A 19,435-nucleotide genomic window follows, 5' to 3' on the forward strand; every position below is an offset into this window, starting at 1 on the left:
GACAAAGTTTAAAATGCATTGAGTGACACCTAGAGATCTGAATTGTCTTGAATATTCTGTTCTCCACATGAATGTTTCAAATTTTCCAGAATGCAAATTAGGTCTTGAGTCATTTAGGTTTTTAAGTTGAAGCCCTGTATACCTATTTTCAAATGACTACATAGATGATTAAGGAGCAATAACTTATTAGAGTGATTAAAACATTGATGTCCTTCGGAATGACAAACCTATGATTGTACTATGAATTCAAGGATTTTGTTTTTCTATTTTGAAAGTTTTGTAGGGCTTTCTTCAACAAATAACTTGAAACTACATAATTACAGTTAAACAAAAATGTATTGTTATTATTAAGTAATCTGATTTCATTTAATTTCATCTCATTTTCTCAATGTAGCTTTTTTATTATTTTAAAAATCTATAGCATGAATGAATGGTAATGAAAACTTACCTTTTCTAGCTGAGCATTTTTTTTGGACTTGTACAGAAATTCTCCAACAGCAACAAAAACAGAGAGCACAAGTCCAGCAGCTAAAACAATAAAAATGCCACCAATATTTTGTACTCCTAGAGCACTGGCTTCTTTGCTCTCTTCTTCTGGACAGCCATTTCCTCGCCACCATTTTTCTTTCATCATATGGAGAATTCCTTCCTCTTGAAGCTGTAAAATGGCTATGGTTATTTTATCTCTGTACGGAGAACCTAAAAAATAATAAAATATATGATTACTGTTAATTGTACTATTTATATTATACATATTTTAGCATCCAAAGTATATCAGCTCAGGTATTAATGGCAAGAAAATCAAGTTGAAATATACATATTTATATAATAGTTCTTACAATGTTGTCTTTACTTTACCCTTAATAGCTAAAGATGAGCAAAACTAGAAAGAGGTTACAAATATTTATACTCACCTGCCTTCTTCACAACTCCCCACCCAACCTTTATACAACAAAGTCCCTCAGGTCTGTTCTTCCATTATCACAGCATTATTCATCACGTCCACTGATCACTAGGCCCCACACGATGTAACGCCAAGTGAATGACTAGCAATGTTATGATATGAGTTGACCAGCAACACCATGATGTTGTGTGAGGCATAGTCATGACATCGTGTTCTCTCACGTGATGGCATCATGTGAGGATGCATCTAATACCCCTTAATGTCATTACATTGTGTGAGGTTCCTCGTGTGCCAGAGGCACTAAAGATGAATGAAGACAGACCACCGGACCAAATGGAGGTAGCTGCTAGAATAAAATGGTGGGTTGCGGCACAGAAGCATAGGTGAGGGCCATGCAAGGTAATCATTTATTTATATATACTGTATCTATACATATACAGTGACAAGGAAAAGGGAAACAATGTTTTGAACTTTTGACTTTCGGACTCCAAACTGTATCATCCAAACTGTATCATCCATTACAGCTTTGACCATGAGACTACCTTCATTTTATAGGCAATCTTCTTGGCTATATCATCTGTAAATTTGACTTGTAACTATTTAACATATGATTGGTTATGCAGATTCATGTCATGTGTTACTGTTTTTTCTCCTAAAAATCTAAATTTAAACTTCTGTTATTTTGTTAGTATCTTGTAAATCCACCTTTGGCTTTCAACACTGACTGAATCTTTCTGGCTTCTGGGCATGCTCTCAATCACATTCAAAATGTATCTACTGAAATGTGATCCCAGCTCTCTACTACACATTCCCATTGTTGGTGCTTTCTCATTGACTCACTTGGGTATGTATACTGATTTTTCTTCAACTGTACCCATAAATATTTGGTTGGGTTGAGGTCTGAGGACTAATCCTGCATCCCTACTTCCTTGACATTGAAACAGTACTTCACCAATATCAATGTATGCTTTTGGTTATTGTCTTGCTGTAACACTATGTTGTCCTTTTCATATCCATAGTACCCAAATTCCCAATGTAACTGTAGTGTCGGCCTTCCTGTTCCAGACATGCGTCGGTATTCCAGTGTGTCCTAGTGCCAATGTCCCTGCATTCTTTGCCACTCGTCCTAGCTGGGATACCGTTGCCGTTTCCTTTTTGGTTATTTGCGCAGTTCGTTGCTCTGCTGCATTGCTGCTCATGTGTTGTGTGGTCCTCTACTGTTCTGTACAGCCATCCACATGTGTTTGGTCCCTAAGCCCTTAACCATGACCTTGTCCCACTGGGTTCCTGATTAAAGTCTAGGGTGCAAGCACTCTTACCTACCCAGCTTATATTGGGGCGGTGCACACACCTTAAATTAGTATCCACAACCTGTGGCTGGGAGGCATCTGGTATAAAAGTTGCCCTTTCCTGATGGCCGGGCCAAACAACCTCTTTAGGTTCCCTTAACTAGCTTTGTGTTGGTGCTGCCTTGTTGCTCTGGTCTGCCAATATCGAGCCCAAGTCCTGACTGCAACTAGTTCTGGCATGCCTCTTTATTCATATTTCATGGCAGTAATGCAGATTCCACTCTCATTTTTTCATTTTTGCATGTAGCTATTGTATTTTTCAGGCCAGTATTCACACAGCAGTTTCTGCTATTACATGTATTCACCTTGCATAGTCACTGGTGTGCATACCTTCTCTCTTTTTTTAGGTTTTTGCACCCAGTTCAGACTTAGAATGGTATTCCAAACGTTATTTCTTTATTTGTTAGTAGTTTTTCGTTTGTGAACCCGACCCCACCCATACCTTGCCGGTGCACATTATACATATATAGCCTGTATGAGAGGACACACATTAGCTAGGGACCCCAAAAATAAGAGAATACCGTCAAAAGATTTTGGGGCTCTGTTGCATTGATCAATTCAATAGCTAAATTTCTCTTTATACATATTTCATGGCAGTAATGCAGATTTCACTCTCATTTTTTCATTTTTGCATGTAGCTATTGTATTTTTTAGGCCAGTATTCACACAGCAGTTTCTGCTATTACATGTATTCCCCTTGCATAGTCACTGGTGTGCATACCTTCTCTCCATATAGGGAGTTCTTAGTCTGTTCCTGTATCTTGGAACCAGCCTATTCCTGATTAGTCCTGAATTGTACTTGTTCCCATGCCAGTCCTGCCTGACCTTAGCCTATCCCCTGTCCTGATGTCACCTAGCACCAGCTTAGCTGCCACCATCCCTGGACATTAGCCTTCCCTTGCCTGGATGGGTTTGGGTCCCCCTGTGGTCCAGTAGGTCCACCTCACCCTTGGAAGTGCTCCAGCTTGCCATCTCATCTCCAGCTTTGAGCATGAAATTAACTAGTTTTATGGTATACTCACATGTAGCTCAGCATTAAGACCACTATCTATCCTGGTCAAGTATCCAATGTGTTTTGCTCTGAAATATCCCCATATCAACAGGCTTTTTACATTGACCTTGACAGTTAATTCAATTTCTCAATCAGATTGCCCTATTTTCCCATATTTCTTTCAGACCAATTTGCCCCTATCAGAACCTAGTCTACCAAGTTTTATCTCACCCTTCCAAATCACCTATTTTCAATCTTCTACTGCCCCTTTTTCAGACTTCTTTGCAAACTCGAACCAAAGCTTCATGTGATGATATTGAAGTCAAGGCTTCTTCACTTTTTTTCGAGCCACCATTCCAGACTTGTCTAACATGTGTCGCATGGAGCTTGCATGGACATCTGCAATCTCACTATTACAAAGCATACAAGCCACCTCCACTGTCGTGATTGTCATGTCAGAACTGATATACCTGTGATGAGCAGACCTTTTAACCCCAATATATTCCCTGAACAGTCACAGTTTGGCCTTTGAATGGATGGACAGACTTAACTTTGTATTCTTTCAACTGTAATTGTACTAACATGACAGTTAAATCCAATAAAGAGTTGGATGATGCTGTTTCTCTTCCCTTTGGAAATCCGCTTCAAGGCTGATCCTTGATTTGAAACAGTGACATTTGGCTTGAAAATAAACCTAATTAAACACTCAGCTCTTAAGGGCACTTTACACGCAGCGATATCGCAATCGAAATCGCTAACAAGCGTACCCGCCCCCGTCGGTTGTGCGTCATGGGCAAATCGCTGCCCGTGGTGCACAACATCGCTAACACCTGTCACACATACTTACCTGCCTAGCGACGTCGCTGTGGCCGGCAAACCGCTTCCTTTCTAAGGGGGCGATTCATGCGACGTCACTAAGCGGCCACCCAATAGAAGCGGAGGGGCGGAGATGAGCGGGACAAACATCCTGCCCACCTTCTTCCTTCCTCATTGCGGGCGGCCGCAGGTAAGGTGATGTTCCTCATTCCTGTGGTGTCACACGTAGCGATGTGTGCTGCCGCAGGAATGACAAAAACCTGCGTCCTGCAACAGCAATGATAATCTGTAAAGGAACGACGGAGCAACGATTAGGTAAGTAATTTTGATCGTTAACGGTCGTTCATGCGTTTTACACACAACGACGATGGTAACGAGGTCGGATGTGCGTCACAAATTCCATGACCCCAACGACATCTTGTTAGCGATGTCATTGCATGTAAAGCGGCCTTTAGGGAACTATGAGATCAGGTTGTAATTTGTAATATACAGGAAGAGTTTTTTGGGGTTTTTTCAAACAGCAGAAGCAAAATAGTAACAATGAAGTAACATGACAAGTAGCTGCATAACTAATACAAGTCAAGTTTATGCATGAGATAGCCATGATGATTGTCTGTGTAATGAAGGAAGACTCACGCTATCAGCAAGCAAAAGGGTAACAATAGTTTAAACTTTTGAGTTTCACGCTCCATATCCCAAAATCCATTACAACTTTAAGTGTGATACTATCTTCATTTTACAAACAATCATCTTGGCTATTTCATAGATATATTTGACTTGCAACTATTTAGCATATGATTAGTTATGCAGATTATTTTAATGTCACTACATTGTTACTGTTTTGCTTCTAAAAATCTAAATTTAAATCTTTATAATTTTATTAGTATTTTATAAATACACATTTGGCTTTTAACACTGCCTGAATCCTTCTGGGCATGCTATCAATCAGATTAAATCATGTGTCATTCAAAATTTGATCATAGGTCTCTTCTACACATTCCCAATGTTGATGCATACTGGTTGACTCGCTTGGGTATTTATACAGTGTTTTTCTTCATCTCTACCCACAAGTGTCAATTGGGATGAGGTCTGGGGACTGTGGGGGCCAATCCAACACGTCTAGTTCCTTGTCATTGAATCATTTCTTTGCCAATCTCAACTTATTCTTCGGGTTGTCGTCCTGTTTGAACACTATGTCGTCCTTTTCATCCCTAGAGAACTTGAGTGTAATAGTAACTAGTCTTGTAGGATACTCACATATAGCTCAGTATTAAGATGAATATCAATCCTGGTCAAGTATCCAACGCCATTGGCTGTGAAACAACCCCATATGATCATCAGGCTTCCTCCACTGAACTTGACGGTTCCTTCAATTTCTCGATGTGTTAACTTCTTCTTCCCTTGTTTCTTCCAAACCCATTTGCACCCATCAGTGCCCAGCCTATTGACTTTCATCTCATTGCACTAAATCCTTTTTAGTCTCCTACTGCCCAATTTTTTTGCAAACTGAGCCAATGCTTCTCATGATGGTATTCTAGGCTTCTTCACCTTTTATCAGGCCATTATTACAGACTTGGGGTGTTACTTGCATTACATGGTACTTGCATGGATGTCTGCGATCTCACTACTATGAAGCATATGAAACGCCTCCACTGCCATGTTTATCGCGCCAGAACTGATAGACCTTGTGATGATCCGACTTTTTGATGCAAAAATTTTGACTGAACGTCAATCTCTTGTGTTTCCAATGGACAGATGGAATTCATTTTATACTTTTTTAACTGTAAAGGCACTCACATGATGCAGTTTGAAAATGTTCTTTACCGAGAGACCGCTATCGATCAGTTGGATAATGCTGTTTTCCTCCTCTTAGGAAATCTTCTTCATATCTGCTATTTGATTCATATTAGTTACCTGTTGTTTGGGAATCAACCTAAAGAACACTGAGCTATTAAGAAATGTGAGAACAGGTTATAATTTGTGGTATACAAGAAGAAAAAAAATGTTTCAAACACCAGGAGTAAAACAGTAACAATGCATTAACACGACAAGAAGCCACATAACTAATCATATGCTAAATAGTTGCAAATCAAGATTATGAATGAGATAGCCAAGATGATTGTCTAAAAAATCAAGGTAGTCTCACACTCAGAGATGTAGCAGATGGTGGTGACATATAGAGCGTAAAAATCAAAAGTTCATACCCTTTTGCTCTTTTGCTCTTCCCTATATATATATATATATATATATATATATATATATATATATATATATATATATAAGACAACTCGTTGGAGCACAATAAGAAACGTTCAGTTTGCATCAAATAAATGTAATAATAGTTACATTTCTCAGCCAAACTTGAACTAATTTTGAATTTTTAAGTAAAATCTATCAGAGTTTTTCATGTCTAGTACTCTATTATCTCTTGTCCTATTTCATTTGTTGAAAGGGGGTTTCCAGTTAAAAAAATAAAGTCAAAGACATTTTATTAGGGCTGTATGCAGGTCACTAATAATTTAATCCTACTTCCAGTTACATCACGAGACAGCCTTTCCTGTGTCAACACATGACCACAACATGATAATATTGAGGATTGCTGACTTCTTATTTGAATAATTAAACAAGGTCCATTCTCTGTCATAGAGCATGTATAAACAGAGAAGACGGCTGGCTCAGCCTGACTGCAGGACACTACAATGTATTAAAGTTTGTTGACTGTTAATAATTTATGCAATTTTAAGGATTTGGGACTGTTAACAAAAAAACTCATCACCAAAGAAAGGTTATTTTTGTGGCCAATCTCTATACTAACAGTATAAAAGAACCTCAGAGGCATTATTTAAACAAAAAAACATGTTTCAAATTTATGAAAATTAAATTATTTTCTACTATTATTATTATTATTATTATTAGTAGTAGTAGTAGCAGCAGTAGTCGTAGTAGTAGGAAGAGTAGTAGTAGTCGTAGTAGTAGGAAGAGTAGTAGTAGTGGTAGTAGGAAGAGTAGTAGTAGTAGTAGTAGTAGTAGTAGTAGTAGAAGGAAGAGTAGTAGTAGTAGTAGCAGGAGTTGGAGTAGTAGTAGTAGGAAGAGTAGTAGTAGTAGTAGTAGCAAGAGTTGGAGTAGTAGTAGTAGGAAGAGTAGTAGTAGTAGTAGTAGTACTAGTAGGAAGAGTAGTAGTAGTAGTAGTAGTAGGAAGAGTAGTAGTACGAGCAACACTACATTGTATTTCTTTTGTCCACTATTCCGTAATTCATATTTACATTGACTGATGAAAGATTTGAATACAAATATTCTAAATTGGCTCAAATAACTATCTGTCAGTATATATAAACCTTTTAACAGGATACTAGCCATAAATGTTGTAAAATGAGGATATTGCAGAGCATATTATGAACTAGCTTTGATTGTGGTGCTTTGCTGAAGCCCTGAGCCAAAAATAATTTAATTATTTTCCTTTCTTGAGAAGAAAGTAAAATGTTATTTATAGATTTTCAAACAGTGCATCCAAAAACAAAAGGATCTAATTCTCTACAGAATCCCAGTAGTAAGGCTGGTAGATAATTCACTAAATTTATATGTTTCCTTAAGACCTTATTCATGTTCTAAGCTTCACTGAACTATTGATTAAAATTGTATTCATAGAGCATAAAAATGATGTTATTGAAAGCACTTCTGACATGAAAGGAGACATCTTGAAAACACCAAGTCACATAAAAGAAAAACACATTAAGTTAACCGTCTGTATTCAGGTCAAATTGGCCCAAAGGTATGTCAGACTTTGAAATAATAATATAAGCATTAGCTATGTGTGTAAGCCTTTGCTGCTTCAGATTTATCTCTTCTCTGCTCCCTGTCGGTCTTTCATTGTAGAACTACAGCATTGATATTCCATCTACAACATATTGCTGCTGCAGTCAAAGATCTTGTGGTGTCTACAAACCTCCACACACAGTATGATGGGTCCACAGATCCTTAACAGAGTATGGTGGCCCCCCACAAAAAGTATTATGGATCTCACAATACCGCACACACATTATGATGTTCCTCTCAGCCCCGCCACATGGTATAATGTTCCCAATACAGTAATCTCCCCATAACCCCCTACACAAAATCCCCCTTATATAGTTTCCTAGACAAAATGATAGTGCACACAGCCTCACACACATAATATAATGCCATCATAGCCTAGTACAGATAGCATGACAGATGTCATAGCTCTCCCCATCACAGTCTACCACAGATGGTATGACAGTCATACAAAGCCCCAGAAATGTGTGACAATCCATAAACCACTCCACACATAGTGAGACTGTCCTCACAGTACCCCACACATGGAATGACTGCTTTCACAGCAGTCATTGTAAGTTCTCACAGGACCTTACAAACAGTAAGATTCACCACTTCCCCCCACATACAACCCCTCAGACAGTAAAATGTCACTCATAGCTCCCCTATATACAGTGTGATGGTCCTCATAGCCCCCTTTATACCATATGAAAAAAGTGGCCATCCTATATACATTATGAGCACAAAAACAGCCTCCCCTATATACAGTTTGAAACCCCACATAGCCCCAGAATATACATTGTAAGGCCCCCTATCAAATGTATGAGCAAGTTTATCATGCCCTTTATGCAATATGAGCCCCCATTTAGACCTCCTAATGTAGTATGAGCCCCCAGATGCCCTGCTATATGCAGTATGAGCCACTCCTTATATACAATATGAGCCACCACAGATCCATTATATACTGTATGAGCCCCCATATAGCCCTATGTACAGAATAAGAACCCATAAAAACCCTGTATACATTATGATCCCACCACACAGCCTGCAATGTTCAGTATGAATCCCCAAACCTCCTCTCTATAATTAGTATGAGCTCACTCATCCCCCACTATACCTTGTAAGAGCCTAAATTTAGATCCCCAAACGTAGTGTGAGCCCCATATACTTTGCCACATACATTATGAACCACTCTTAATATGCAATATGAGCCATCACGTAGCTCCATTATATACAGTATGATCCCCATATAGCCCCCTATATACAGTATAAGCCCCACATAGCCCCTTATATATAGTATGAGCCATCACAAAAACCTATATACATTATAATCCCTCGATAGCACCTATTGTACAGTATGAGCCCACACACTGCCTCTCCATAAATAGTATGAGCCAACAGACATTTCCTTTGTAAGATGGTCACTCTTAAAATCCTGGAGGGAGATATGTTTCACTGAGGTTGATAGTCTTGGTTATGTAAAACCTGGAAGCAGGCTCCAACGTGCATTATGCTGAGAAAGTTAAAATGCCATTACAGGAAATGCAAATTTGGTGGAGCAATCCGGTACAGACATTTCAGCTCCAAATTTGCATCTCATGGCAGAAAACTACACCTAAACTGCCTTTTTTTCCAAGAAATGCAGATTTGATACTGAAATTTATAAACCAAATTCTTACACCAAATCTGCATCTTCTGGCAAAAAACGTATCAAAACGCAATGTGGTTTTGATGTGGTGTTGATGAGATTTTTTGCTTGGAGATAAAGATTTGATGCAGGAATTTGTTGTATAAATTCCAGCACCAAATCTTCATATTCTGGCAAAAAATAACAATTTAGTGCCGGGTGATGCAAACTTGGTGCTGAAATGTCTGCAATAGATTTCTGCACCAAATCTGCATTTCCTGGCAAAAAAATTGCATGGTTTTCTGCCAGGAGATGCAAGTCTGAACTCAGTTCACCTTAGGTGAGGTCACTGATTTCACATGAGGTGAGTTTACTTAAAGTCACAGGTGGGGTACTGTAGGAACCTCAGCTGTGACCGCAGTTAAACTCAGCAATGTCAGCGCTCATGACTGTGTCTCAGTCAGTGCTTACTTGAAGATGCAGTGGTCTGTCATGTTCTCTAATGTGCCCGTGCACTGCAACTTCAATATTTAGCACAGTTGGGATCGTCGTGGTACCTCATATGGATTACGTAGGACCTGGCTGTTTAGGGGGTTAATAAATTAGAGAAAGAGGGGTTTTTTGCAATCTATTTCAAATAAAGGATTTTTTTAGTGTTTGTGTTTATTTCTTTTCACTTACAGGATTAGTAATGGGGGAGTCTCCTGAGAAAACGAGCCCCCAGCTTTTAGCTTTATCATGGCTGAATATCAAAATTGGGGGGACTGCACATTGTTTTTTATAAATTATTTATTTAAATAATTTAAAAAATCCACATGGGGTTCCTCCTATTTTGATTCACAGCCAAGAGAAGCACACGGCTGGGGGATGCTGCCTGTAACCATCTGCTTTATCGGCACTGGGTATTACAATAGGGGGGATTTTTTCATTTTTCATTTTTTTTAAATTTATTTATTTTTACACCACTATGCAGACACAGTGTGTGTTTTCAACAAGTCCCAGATACTGTCACACAGGGCGCGGTCTGACTGCAACCAATCTCAGGACGCCAGGAAGCAGTAAATATGTATGAGAGCTAATGACTGAACTCAGAACCAAATGTGATAGCCGCAAGGGAGATTCTGTAAGTATAACTGTCCTGCTTTGAAACGCCCTAGGCCTTTCTACCACCATTTTTCAGCCGAATGGTCAGGGTCACATAGACTTATATGAGGTTTGGCATCAAGGCAGATGTTTCGGTTGAAGTCAGGTACTGAACCGGATATATTCTGACCAGACCTACCAAACCCAATCAACTGCGGGTTTGCCCATCTCTACTCCAGTGCTGTGCTTGTACTAAAAAGACATGAACATTATTGCTGAACAGGCGGACCCAGCATTTATATGTCACGGATAGGCTAATTAAATGTATTATTATTTTTTCTGCTTTATGAAGTCTTAATAACCTAGTAGAAGATTTAAATGAAAACCGCTTCAGTGTCTACCTTGTTAAGCAGCCAAGTGAGATGGTCCACCACACCTTAAATATAGTATTAGCCCTCACACAAACCGCCTATATACAGTATGACCCTACACACAGACACATATAAATGTGAGACTCAACACAGCCCCCTATATACAGTATGAGCACTCACAGATCCCTCCTATTTACTGTATGATCCCACATACAGTCCCATCCCCCTATATACAGTATTAGCCCACACTTTCACACAAAAAAAAAATCACCTTACTCTCATTTCCTGGGCACTCTGCTCCAGTCTTTGCTGTGTGCTCTGAAGCTCTAAACAACAGACACAATGTAGTGATATAATAGTGCCAAATGTCTCAGTTGCACATGCAGAATGGTGGAAGACGAAAAACCATCCACCATTATATTCACAGCTAACAGCATCCTGATGTAGATAGCAGTGAAATTGGGATTCATGAAGGACAGTGTGCCCAGAGGCCACTGTTTTCAACCCTTTAGCTGTCTTGCTATGCAGGCCGGACAGGAGCAGCACTAGGGCTGGTAGTGGACTATGGGCTGAATTTTGCACATATAGAATAAATAGAAAAGAGTTCCAGCTCACCCCTCTTCACTCCATGGAGAACCGGCGGCGCGCAGGAAACCGCCCGGACTTAGGCAGGAACATACGGTGCAAAAACAAAAGCAAATCCAGCGCCTTGGCAAGGAGACTCGAGTGATAAAACTCCAAACTTTATTGTATCAAAATTAAAAAAATACAGACCACTATGTGGGGGGACAAGAAAAAGTGATCCACAGACAGAGGAAAAATTCCTACATGTTTCGACCAGTAGAGGTCTTAGTCATGGAATGAAGGAAGGTCTCCAGTGGAGGTGATTTAAAACCACATGCACACCATGTCATCAGAGCAGGTGCTCTAATTAAGAAATATGTGTTACCAGTCCATTCAAAGTGAATGTGTGCAAACATATGTAACAAGACATAATAGAGACAAAAAATAAAATAAAAAAACTACACAATGTGGCAGTCTATGAGAAAAAATTAAAATAAAAATGGATACAGAGGAGGAAGATCCAGAAAATACAAAAGCTAAAACCCATGTATGCTAAAAATTGTAATAAGGAGGGGATGTAGTCACACGATACATGAGGAGAGAAAAAAAAAAAAATTATATTTTTTTTTTTTCCCTTTTCTTCTTCCCCTCTCTCTCTCCTCTCCCTTATTCTCTTTTCCCCCTTCCTCTCCCCAAAAACATCCCTATCTCACCTTCTTCTCACTATCTATTATTGGATCAAATACTAGGTTGACAAACTAGATATCATTTTTTATATATATATTTTTTTTTTTATATACTATAATTAATTTATTATTAGATCCAAGAGAGAAGGAGAGAAGGGGCGGGGGAGAAACAAAAACAAAACTACATCCCCTCCTTATTACAATTTTTAGCATACATGGGTTTTTGCTTTTGTATTTTCTGGATCTTCCTCCTCTGTATCCATTTTTATTTTAATTTTTTCTCATAGACTGCCACATTGTGTAGTTTTTTTATTTTATTTTTTGTCTCTATTATGTCTTGTTACATATGTTTGCACACATTCACTTTGAATGGACTGGTAACACATATTTCTTAATTAGAGCACCTGCTCTGATGACATGGTGTGCATGTGGTTTTAAATCACCTCCACTGGAGACCTTCCTTCATTCCATGACTAAGACCTCTACTGGTCGAAACATGTAGGAATTTTTCCTCTGTCTGTGGATCACTTTTTCTTGTCCCCCCACATAGTGGTCTGTATTTTTTTAATTTTGATACAATTAAGTTTGGAGTTTTATCACTCGAGTCTCCTTGCCAAGGCGCTGGATTTGAATTTTGCACAGGTCTGCTCTAGATAATGCTTTGCACATTTATACATGGCAATTTTAGGGTTGTATATTGATGCTTAATCAAAAAGAACCACTTCATGAAGCTCCTGATGCATAGCTTTTGTGGTGTTGTTACTTCTTAAAGCAGTTTCCAACATTGCAATGTATGTTGCACTAGAGTATAGATCATTTTTACATTTTGGATGCTTTAGTACTTTGTGGTCTCACTCCTAGTTTGCATAGCCTAACATGTTATGGTTTGCCCTTTTTATTCTAAAGGCTGCTTTACACGTTACAATTTATTGTGCGATTGCATTTGTGATCACACCCGCCCCCATCGTTTGTACGGCACGGGCAATTTGATGCCCGTGTCGCACAATGTTGTTAACCCCCATCACACGTACTTACCTTCCAAACGACCTCACTGTAGGCAGCAAACATCCACTTCCCAAAGGGGGAGGGACGTTCGGCGTCACTGCGATGTCACACAGCGGCCGACTAATCGAAGCGGAGGGGCGGAGATGAGCAGGACGTAAACATCCCGCCCACCTCCTTCCTTCCTCATTGCCGCCGGCTGCAGGTAAGCTGCAGTTCATCGTTCCCGGGGTGTCACACGGAGCGATGTCTGCTGCCTCGGAAACATTGAACAACTGGACATTCGATTTTTAGAAAATGAGCGACGTGTCAACAAGCAACGATAAGGTGAGTATTATAGCTCAATCACACTCACTCGTAGCTGTCACATGCTACGATGTATCAAACGATGCCGGATGTGCGTCACAACGTGACCCCCACGACATATCGTAAGATACATCGTAGCGTGTAAAGCCCGCTTTAGACATTTTAATTTTACAATAGGGGTTCCCATAGTTGAAAGGAGCATTGAGGTGTGATGTTTAACGTCTCTATGCGCTACCTCATGACATACAGTGCCTTGCGAAAGTATTCGGCTCCCTTGAATTTTTCAACCTTTTCCCACATTTCAGGCTTCAAACATAAAGATAAAAATGTTAATGTTATGGTGAAGAATCAACAACAAGTGGAACACAATTGTGAGGTTTAACGAAATGTATTGCTTATTTTAAACTTTTTTAAAAATAAATAAATTAAAATTGTAAGTTAATACTTTGTAGCACCACCTTTTGCTGCGATTACAGCTGCGTCGCTTGGGGTATGTCTCTAAAGTCCGCTTTACATGCTGCAATGTATCTTACGATGTGTCGGCGGGGTCACGTCGTAAGTGACGCACATCCAGCATTGTAAGGTGCATTGCAGCGTGTAACAGGTACGTGCGATTGCGATTGAATGTTAAAACATTCATCGCATACACATCGTACCTTTCTCTAGAATTGCATGTCAGATTGTTCATCGTACCCGGGGTAGCACACATTGCAGTGTGTGACACCCCGGGAACGATGAACAGATGTAACCTACGTCCTGCTGCTCCCGGCGGGTAATGCGGAAGGAAGAAGGTGGGCGGGATGTTTACATCCTGCTCATCTCCGCCCCTCCACTTCTATTGGCCGGCTACCGCGTGACGTCGATGTGACGCCGCACGTCGCTCCCACTCCAGGAAGTGGATGTTTGCCAGCCACATCGAGGTTGTATGGACAGGTAAGTACGTGTGACGGGGGTTAATCGTTTGTTCGGCACGTTCAACAAATGATGGGGCGTTGCAAATCGCATTATTATTATTTATTATTATAGCGCCATTTATTCCATGGCGCTTTAGAAGTGAAAGAGGGTATATGTACAACAATCATTAACAGTACAAGACAGACTGGTATAGGAGGAGAGAGGACCCTGCCCGCGAGGGCTCACAGTCTACAGGGAATGGGTGATGGTACAATAGGTGAGGACAGATACGATATTGTATGCAAAATTGCAATGTGTAAAGCAGGCTTAACAGTTTTGCACATTGAGAAACTGAAATTCTTGCCCTTTCTTCCTTTGCAAACAGCTGGAGCTGAGTGAGGTTGGATGGAGAGTGTTTGTGAACAGCAGTTTTCAGCTCTTTCCACAGATTCTCGATTGGATTCAGGTCTGGACTTTGACAAGGCCATTCTAACACTTGGATACTTATATTTGTGAACCATTCCATTGTAGATTTTGCTTTATGTTTTGGATCATTGTCTTGTTGGAAGACAAATCTCCATCCCAGTCTCAAGTGTTTTGCAGACTCCAACAGGTGTTCTTCAAGAATGGTCCTGTATTTGGCTCCATCTATCTTCCCATCAATTTTAACCATCTTCCCTGTCCCTGCTGAAGAAAAGTAGGCCAAAACCATGATGCTGCCACCACCATGTTTGACAGTGGGGATGGTGTGCTCAGGGTGATGAGCTGTGTTGCTTTTACGCCAAACATATCGTTTGGCATTGTACCCAAATAGTTCGATTGTGGTTTCATCTGACCAGACAACCTTCTTCCACATGTTTGGTGTGTCTTCCAGGTGGCTTGTGGAAAACTTTAAGCAACAATTTTTATGGATATCTTTGAGAAATGGCTTTCTCCTTGCCACTCTTCCATAAAGGCCAAATTTGTGCAGTGTACGACTGATTGTTGTCCTATGGACAGACTCTTTCACCTCAGCTGTAGATCTCTGCAGTTAATCCAAAGTGATCATGGGCCTCTTGGCTGCATCTCTGATTTGTGTTCTCCTTGTTTGAGATGAAAGTTTGGATGGACAGTCGGGTCTTGGTAGATTTGCAGTGGTATGATACTCTTTCCATTTCAATATGATCACTTGCACAGTGTTTTTTGGGATGTTTAAAGTTTTGGAAATCTTTTTGTAACCAAATCTAGCTTTAAGCTTCTCCACAACAGTATCGTGGACCTGCCTGTTATGTTCCTTGGTCTTTATGATGCTCTCAGTGCTTTAAACAGAACACTGAGACTATCACAGAGCAGGTGCATTTATATGGAGACTTGATTACACACAGGTGGCTTATATTTATCATCAGTCATTTAAGACAACATTGGATCATTCAGAGATCCATAATGAACTTCTGGAGTGTGTTTGCTGCAGTGAAAGTAAAGGGGACGAATAATATTGCACACCACACTTTTCAGTTATTTATTTTTTTTAAACATTTTTAAATAAGCAATAACTTTCCTTCAACTTCACAATTGTTTCCAACTTGTTGTTGATTCTCCACCATAACATTTAAATTATTATCTTTATGTTTGAAGCCTGAAATGTGGGAAAAGGTTGAAAAATTCAAGGGAGCAAGGTACTGTATATTAACACCAATATTTGTCTATGGCTGTGTTAATAAAAACTTGCTTCTATATGCAATGGCTAAAGCACCAAACATATTCCATGAATGGCTATAGAAAGAATAATGCTTCATTTATAACTGAAAAGGAATATTATTCATTTCCTCTATTTTCTATATAATTTTTGATCTCAGAAAAAGTCAGTTATCTGTTGCCTTTTAAAGTGAACATGCTTTATTACACTGAAATTATAGTGGGATTTTGGAGGCGTCTTTTGCAGTAACTAAATTCAACAGAGGGTGTAATTTTGCTTTGATTATAGGGCAATCAGTGGAAAAAATGCTTTCCAGGCCAGACTTATATTACAGTTTTTAACATCATACCTTAGCCTGCAGATTGTATTTACAATGTATCAATCTCATATTGAAAAACCTATATATTACACTAAAGTTGGCTTTGCTTAACAGTGAAATGAAAATGCATCCTGGCAAACATTTACTTAAATTTTTAATAGTGTAGATACACTATACTCTGTAAAGGCTTATTACAATAGACAGCACAAAACGTGAATAGCTATGATAAAATATGTTGTAATGCCAAAAGGAAAATGAAAATGCTGTCAGCAATGATGTAAATGTAAAAGAACAGGAATTGGCTAATAAATGTTTTCCTGATTGTTAGGTTTGAAAACAGTAAAGCAGGATCTGGTATCAAATCTCCAATAGCAATCACATGTTTTATCACTTTCCTTTTATGTGGCTTCACGCTAACAATTTCATATCTTTTCCTGCTGCCACACAGCATGCCATGAGGTTGTAGATGTTAATCAAAATCTCTCAGTACAGGCCAGTTACATATGAGTCTCTGTGAGATTTCATTTTAGAGTGCATAGCTCAATGCAACAATGTTGCTGCAATTTCCACATCAGTAGAATAATTCATCTTTGGGTTTTTTTCATGTCATTTCTTCGGCAGAGAAATTTTGATTAGTAAAAGCATAAATGTAAGTGAAATTGTATAAGAGAATGTTCTGCATCTTCTACACATTTGCACTGATTTTCTTAATTGTTCATTTCCAAAATACGAAATTAGGCAACATTCTAAATAGCTTTTATTAAAAACTACATTTTACTGCATCAGAATTTGCATAAGTGCTTCACTGAATTTGTCGGCCTGCAAAATATTTTATGCTTTTTGTGCCATTTTTTTAGCACCATAATCTTAGTAGTGCAACAGGTTTTGTAAAAAGTCAAAAATATTTTTTTTAATTTTGGCTTTATACTGGTGGTCCAAAACCTAAATTGTCCTTCCTAAATATCTATCTTTACGCACTAACTACAACCAATTTGCTTTATTATAAATTACCATATACTTTTCCCTGTCTAACAAATCTCTAAATGTGTGGGAATCCCTTAGAAATGATGTTACAGGATGCTGGGGCTGCACTCACAACATCTATCTCTTCTCCTGTAAAATGATGTCATAAGGGGGCGACTCTGCAGTTACCTACTCGTTTCTATCATTGCCATCCACTCTAAAGACATCCATCATCCATCATGATAGACACTATGGCAGATGTGAGTTCAACACATGTACTTCGGTGTAAGAAGATGATGTCAGGGGTGGAGATAGAAGCAGTAAGTGACATCAGGGCTACCCTCAAAAGAATTGTTATCAAGGGGCTGTGATGATGTCACTCACTGCTTCTATCATTGCCCCCTGAAAATGTTTCATTTGAAGGTGGAGATAGAAACAGAGTACCAGTTCTGAACTCACATCTCTCACAGTGTCTATCATCATGGATGCAGGATGTCTTCAGAGAGCGCAGCGATGCAAGAAATTAGTAGCTGCTGTGCTGCCTCCTGATAACGTTGTGTTCTAGTATGGGAGATACAATAGATATTGTGGCGAATGAGTACAGCCACAAACTCCTCTCAAACAAATTGTCACAGGAATAGCAGTAAAAAAAGCACATTTAGTGATTAACTACATAGAGAGAAGTGTATCGTAATGTATAATAAAGCAAATTGTAAAAGTGGTTAAAGTGTAAAGATAGATATTTAAGAAGAAAAAAAAGTTTGTTTAAAGAACTGAAGTCCTCCAGTGGTTCATACCTTTTAATGGCTAACTGAAAAGATGGTAATAATAGCAAGCTTTCGAGACTATGCAGGTCTCTTCTTCAGGCTCAGGCTGTATAATACAAAATCTGAAGAGTCACATATTTATACACAACAGGACATATAATGGAGCAGTAAATAAGACAAGTTATGTGAAGCAGAACTATTACTATGGCAAGAGGAAAAACTGTTGTGGCCATAAATATTGCAGCAGTTCATAGATAAGCAGTGTGAAAGTTTTATTGTCCTCTGATTGGGGTCGGGTCCAGAGCTGTAATGTCCCCAGATGGTCTGAGGAGCACTTTTCTTAATTGATGTAAAAAGACATAAATCCATGTGACATATTCATTCCTGCTTTGAATGTGTCAAAGGTCATTATAAGTTTGTATTCCCAGACTCTCCTGTCTCTCTGGGACTTGAAATTTCCTTTCAATATCAACACTTTCATGTCCATAATGCTGTGGTCGGGGTTATAAAAATCTTTGGCCACAGGTAGATCCATCCTTTTTTCTCTAATTGTGTGGCAGTGAGAATTAATTCTTGTCCTGAGCTGTTATACTGTCTCCCCTACATACAGTCCCCCAAGTTGGACATTTTGTTACATATAATTAAGTACACCACATTAGTTTTGGTGCAGCTGAAGGCACCTGTGATCTTGTGGTCCTGTTGTGATCTGGGGATCTTTATCTTGTCTGTTTTCAGTATAAATGGACTGGTCTTACATTTTTTCTGGTTGCAGGGAAATGTTCCTGTTGTTGTTGGAGAGGACAAGGAGCTTCTGATGATGCTTCTTAGATTCGGGGGCTGACTAAAACACAGAAGTGGGAGGGTCTGGAAAAATAGATTTTAATCGGGCATCTTTTTGTAGTAATGGTTGTAGTTTCCATGCAGCTCCTCTTAACACCTCCAGATTTGGATTGTAGGTGATTACAAGAGGGACCCGGTTGTTTCTTCTTTAATTTTATAATGTAGGAGATGGTTTCTTGATATTCTAGTGGCTCTTGTAATCTGGTTTTCAATTGTTCTTGGGTGGTGGACTTGATTCAAAAAGGTCTTGTACAGGGATGTCTCTATTTCATTATTCAGTAGTTTAATGATGGTGTACAAAATGTTGATTTCAGTGCAGGACTAGTTGAGTGTTACGTTGATGGTGGGATGAAACTGATTAAAATGTTCATGGAAGGTCTTCAGCTGTTCCTCAGACTCTGTCCAGATGATTAAAATATCGTCAATGTAACGGTAGTAAGCCAGAGGCCTGATAGAACAAGAGGATAAAAAGTCACTCTCAAGCTTGGC

The 19,435-nt window shown here is 39.1% G+C and overlaps 1 protein-coding gene across 2 annotated transcripts in view; it reads right to left on the bottom strand.

Moving 5' to 3' along the window:
* The window catches only part of GRIK2 (glutamate ionotropic receptor kainate type subunit 2), a 1,450,753-nt gene that overhangs the window by 79,206 nt on the left and 1,352,112 nt on the right, over positions 1–19,435 (bottom strand). For both annotated transcript variants that reach the window (XM_075340094.1, XM_075340093.1), the window contains one exon: positions 449–699. In XM_075340094.1, the coding sequence (XP_075196209.1) occupies positions 449–699 (251 nt within the window). The remainder of the gene's footprint in view (positions 1–448; positions 700–19,435) is intronic.

The sequence above is a fragment of the Anomaloglossus baeobatrachus genome, chromosome 3, assembly GCF_048569485.1.
Source record: "Anomaloglossus baeobatrachus isolate aAnoBae1 chromosome 3, aAnoBae1.hap1, whole genome shotgun sequence".
NCBI lineage: Eukaryota > Metazoa > Chordata > Amphibia > Anura > Aromobatidae > Anomaloglossus > Anomaloglossus baeobatrachus.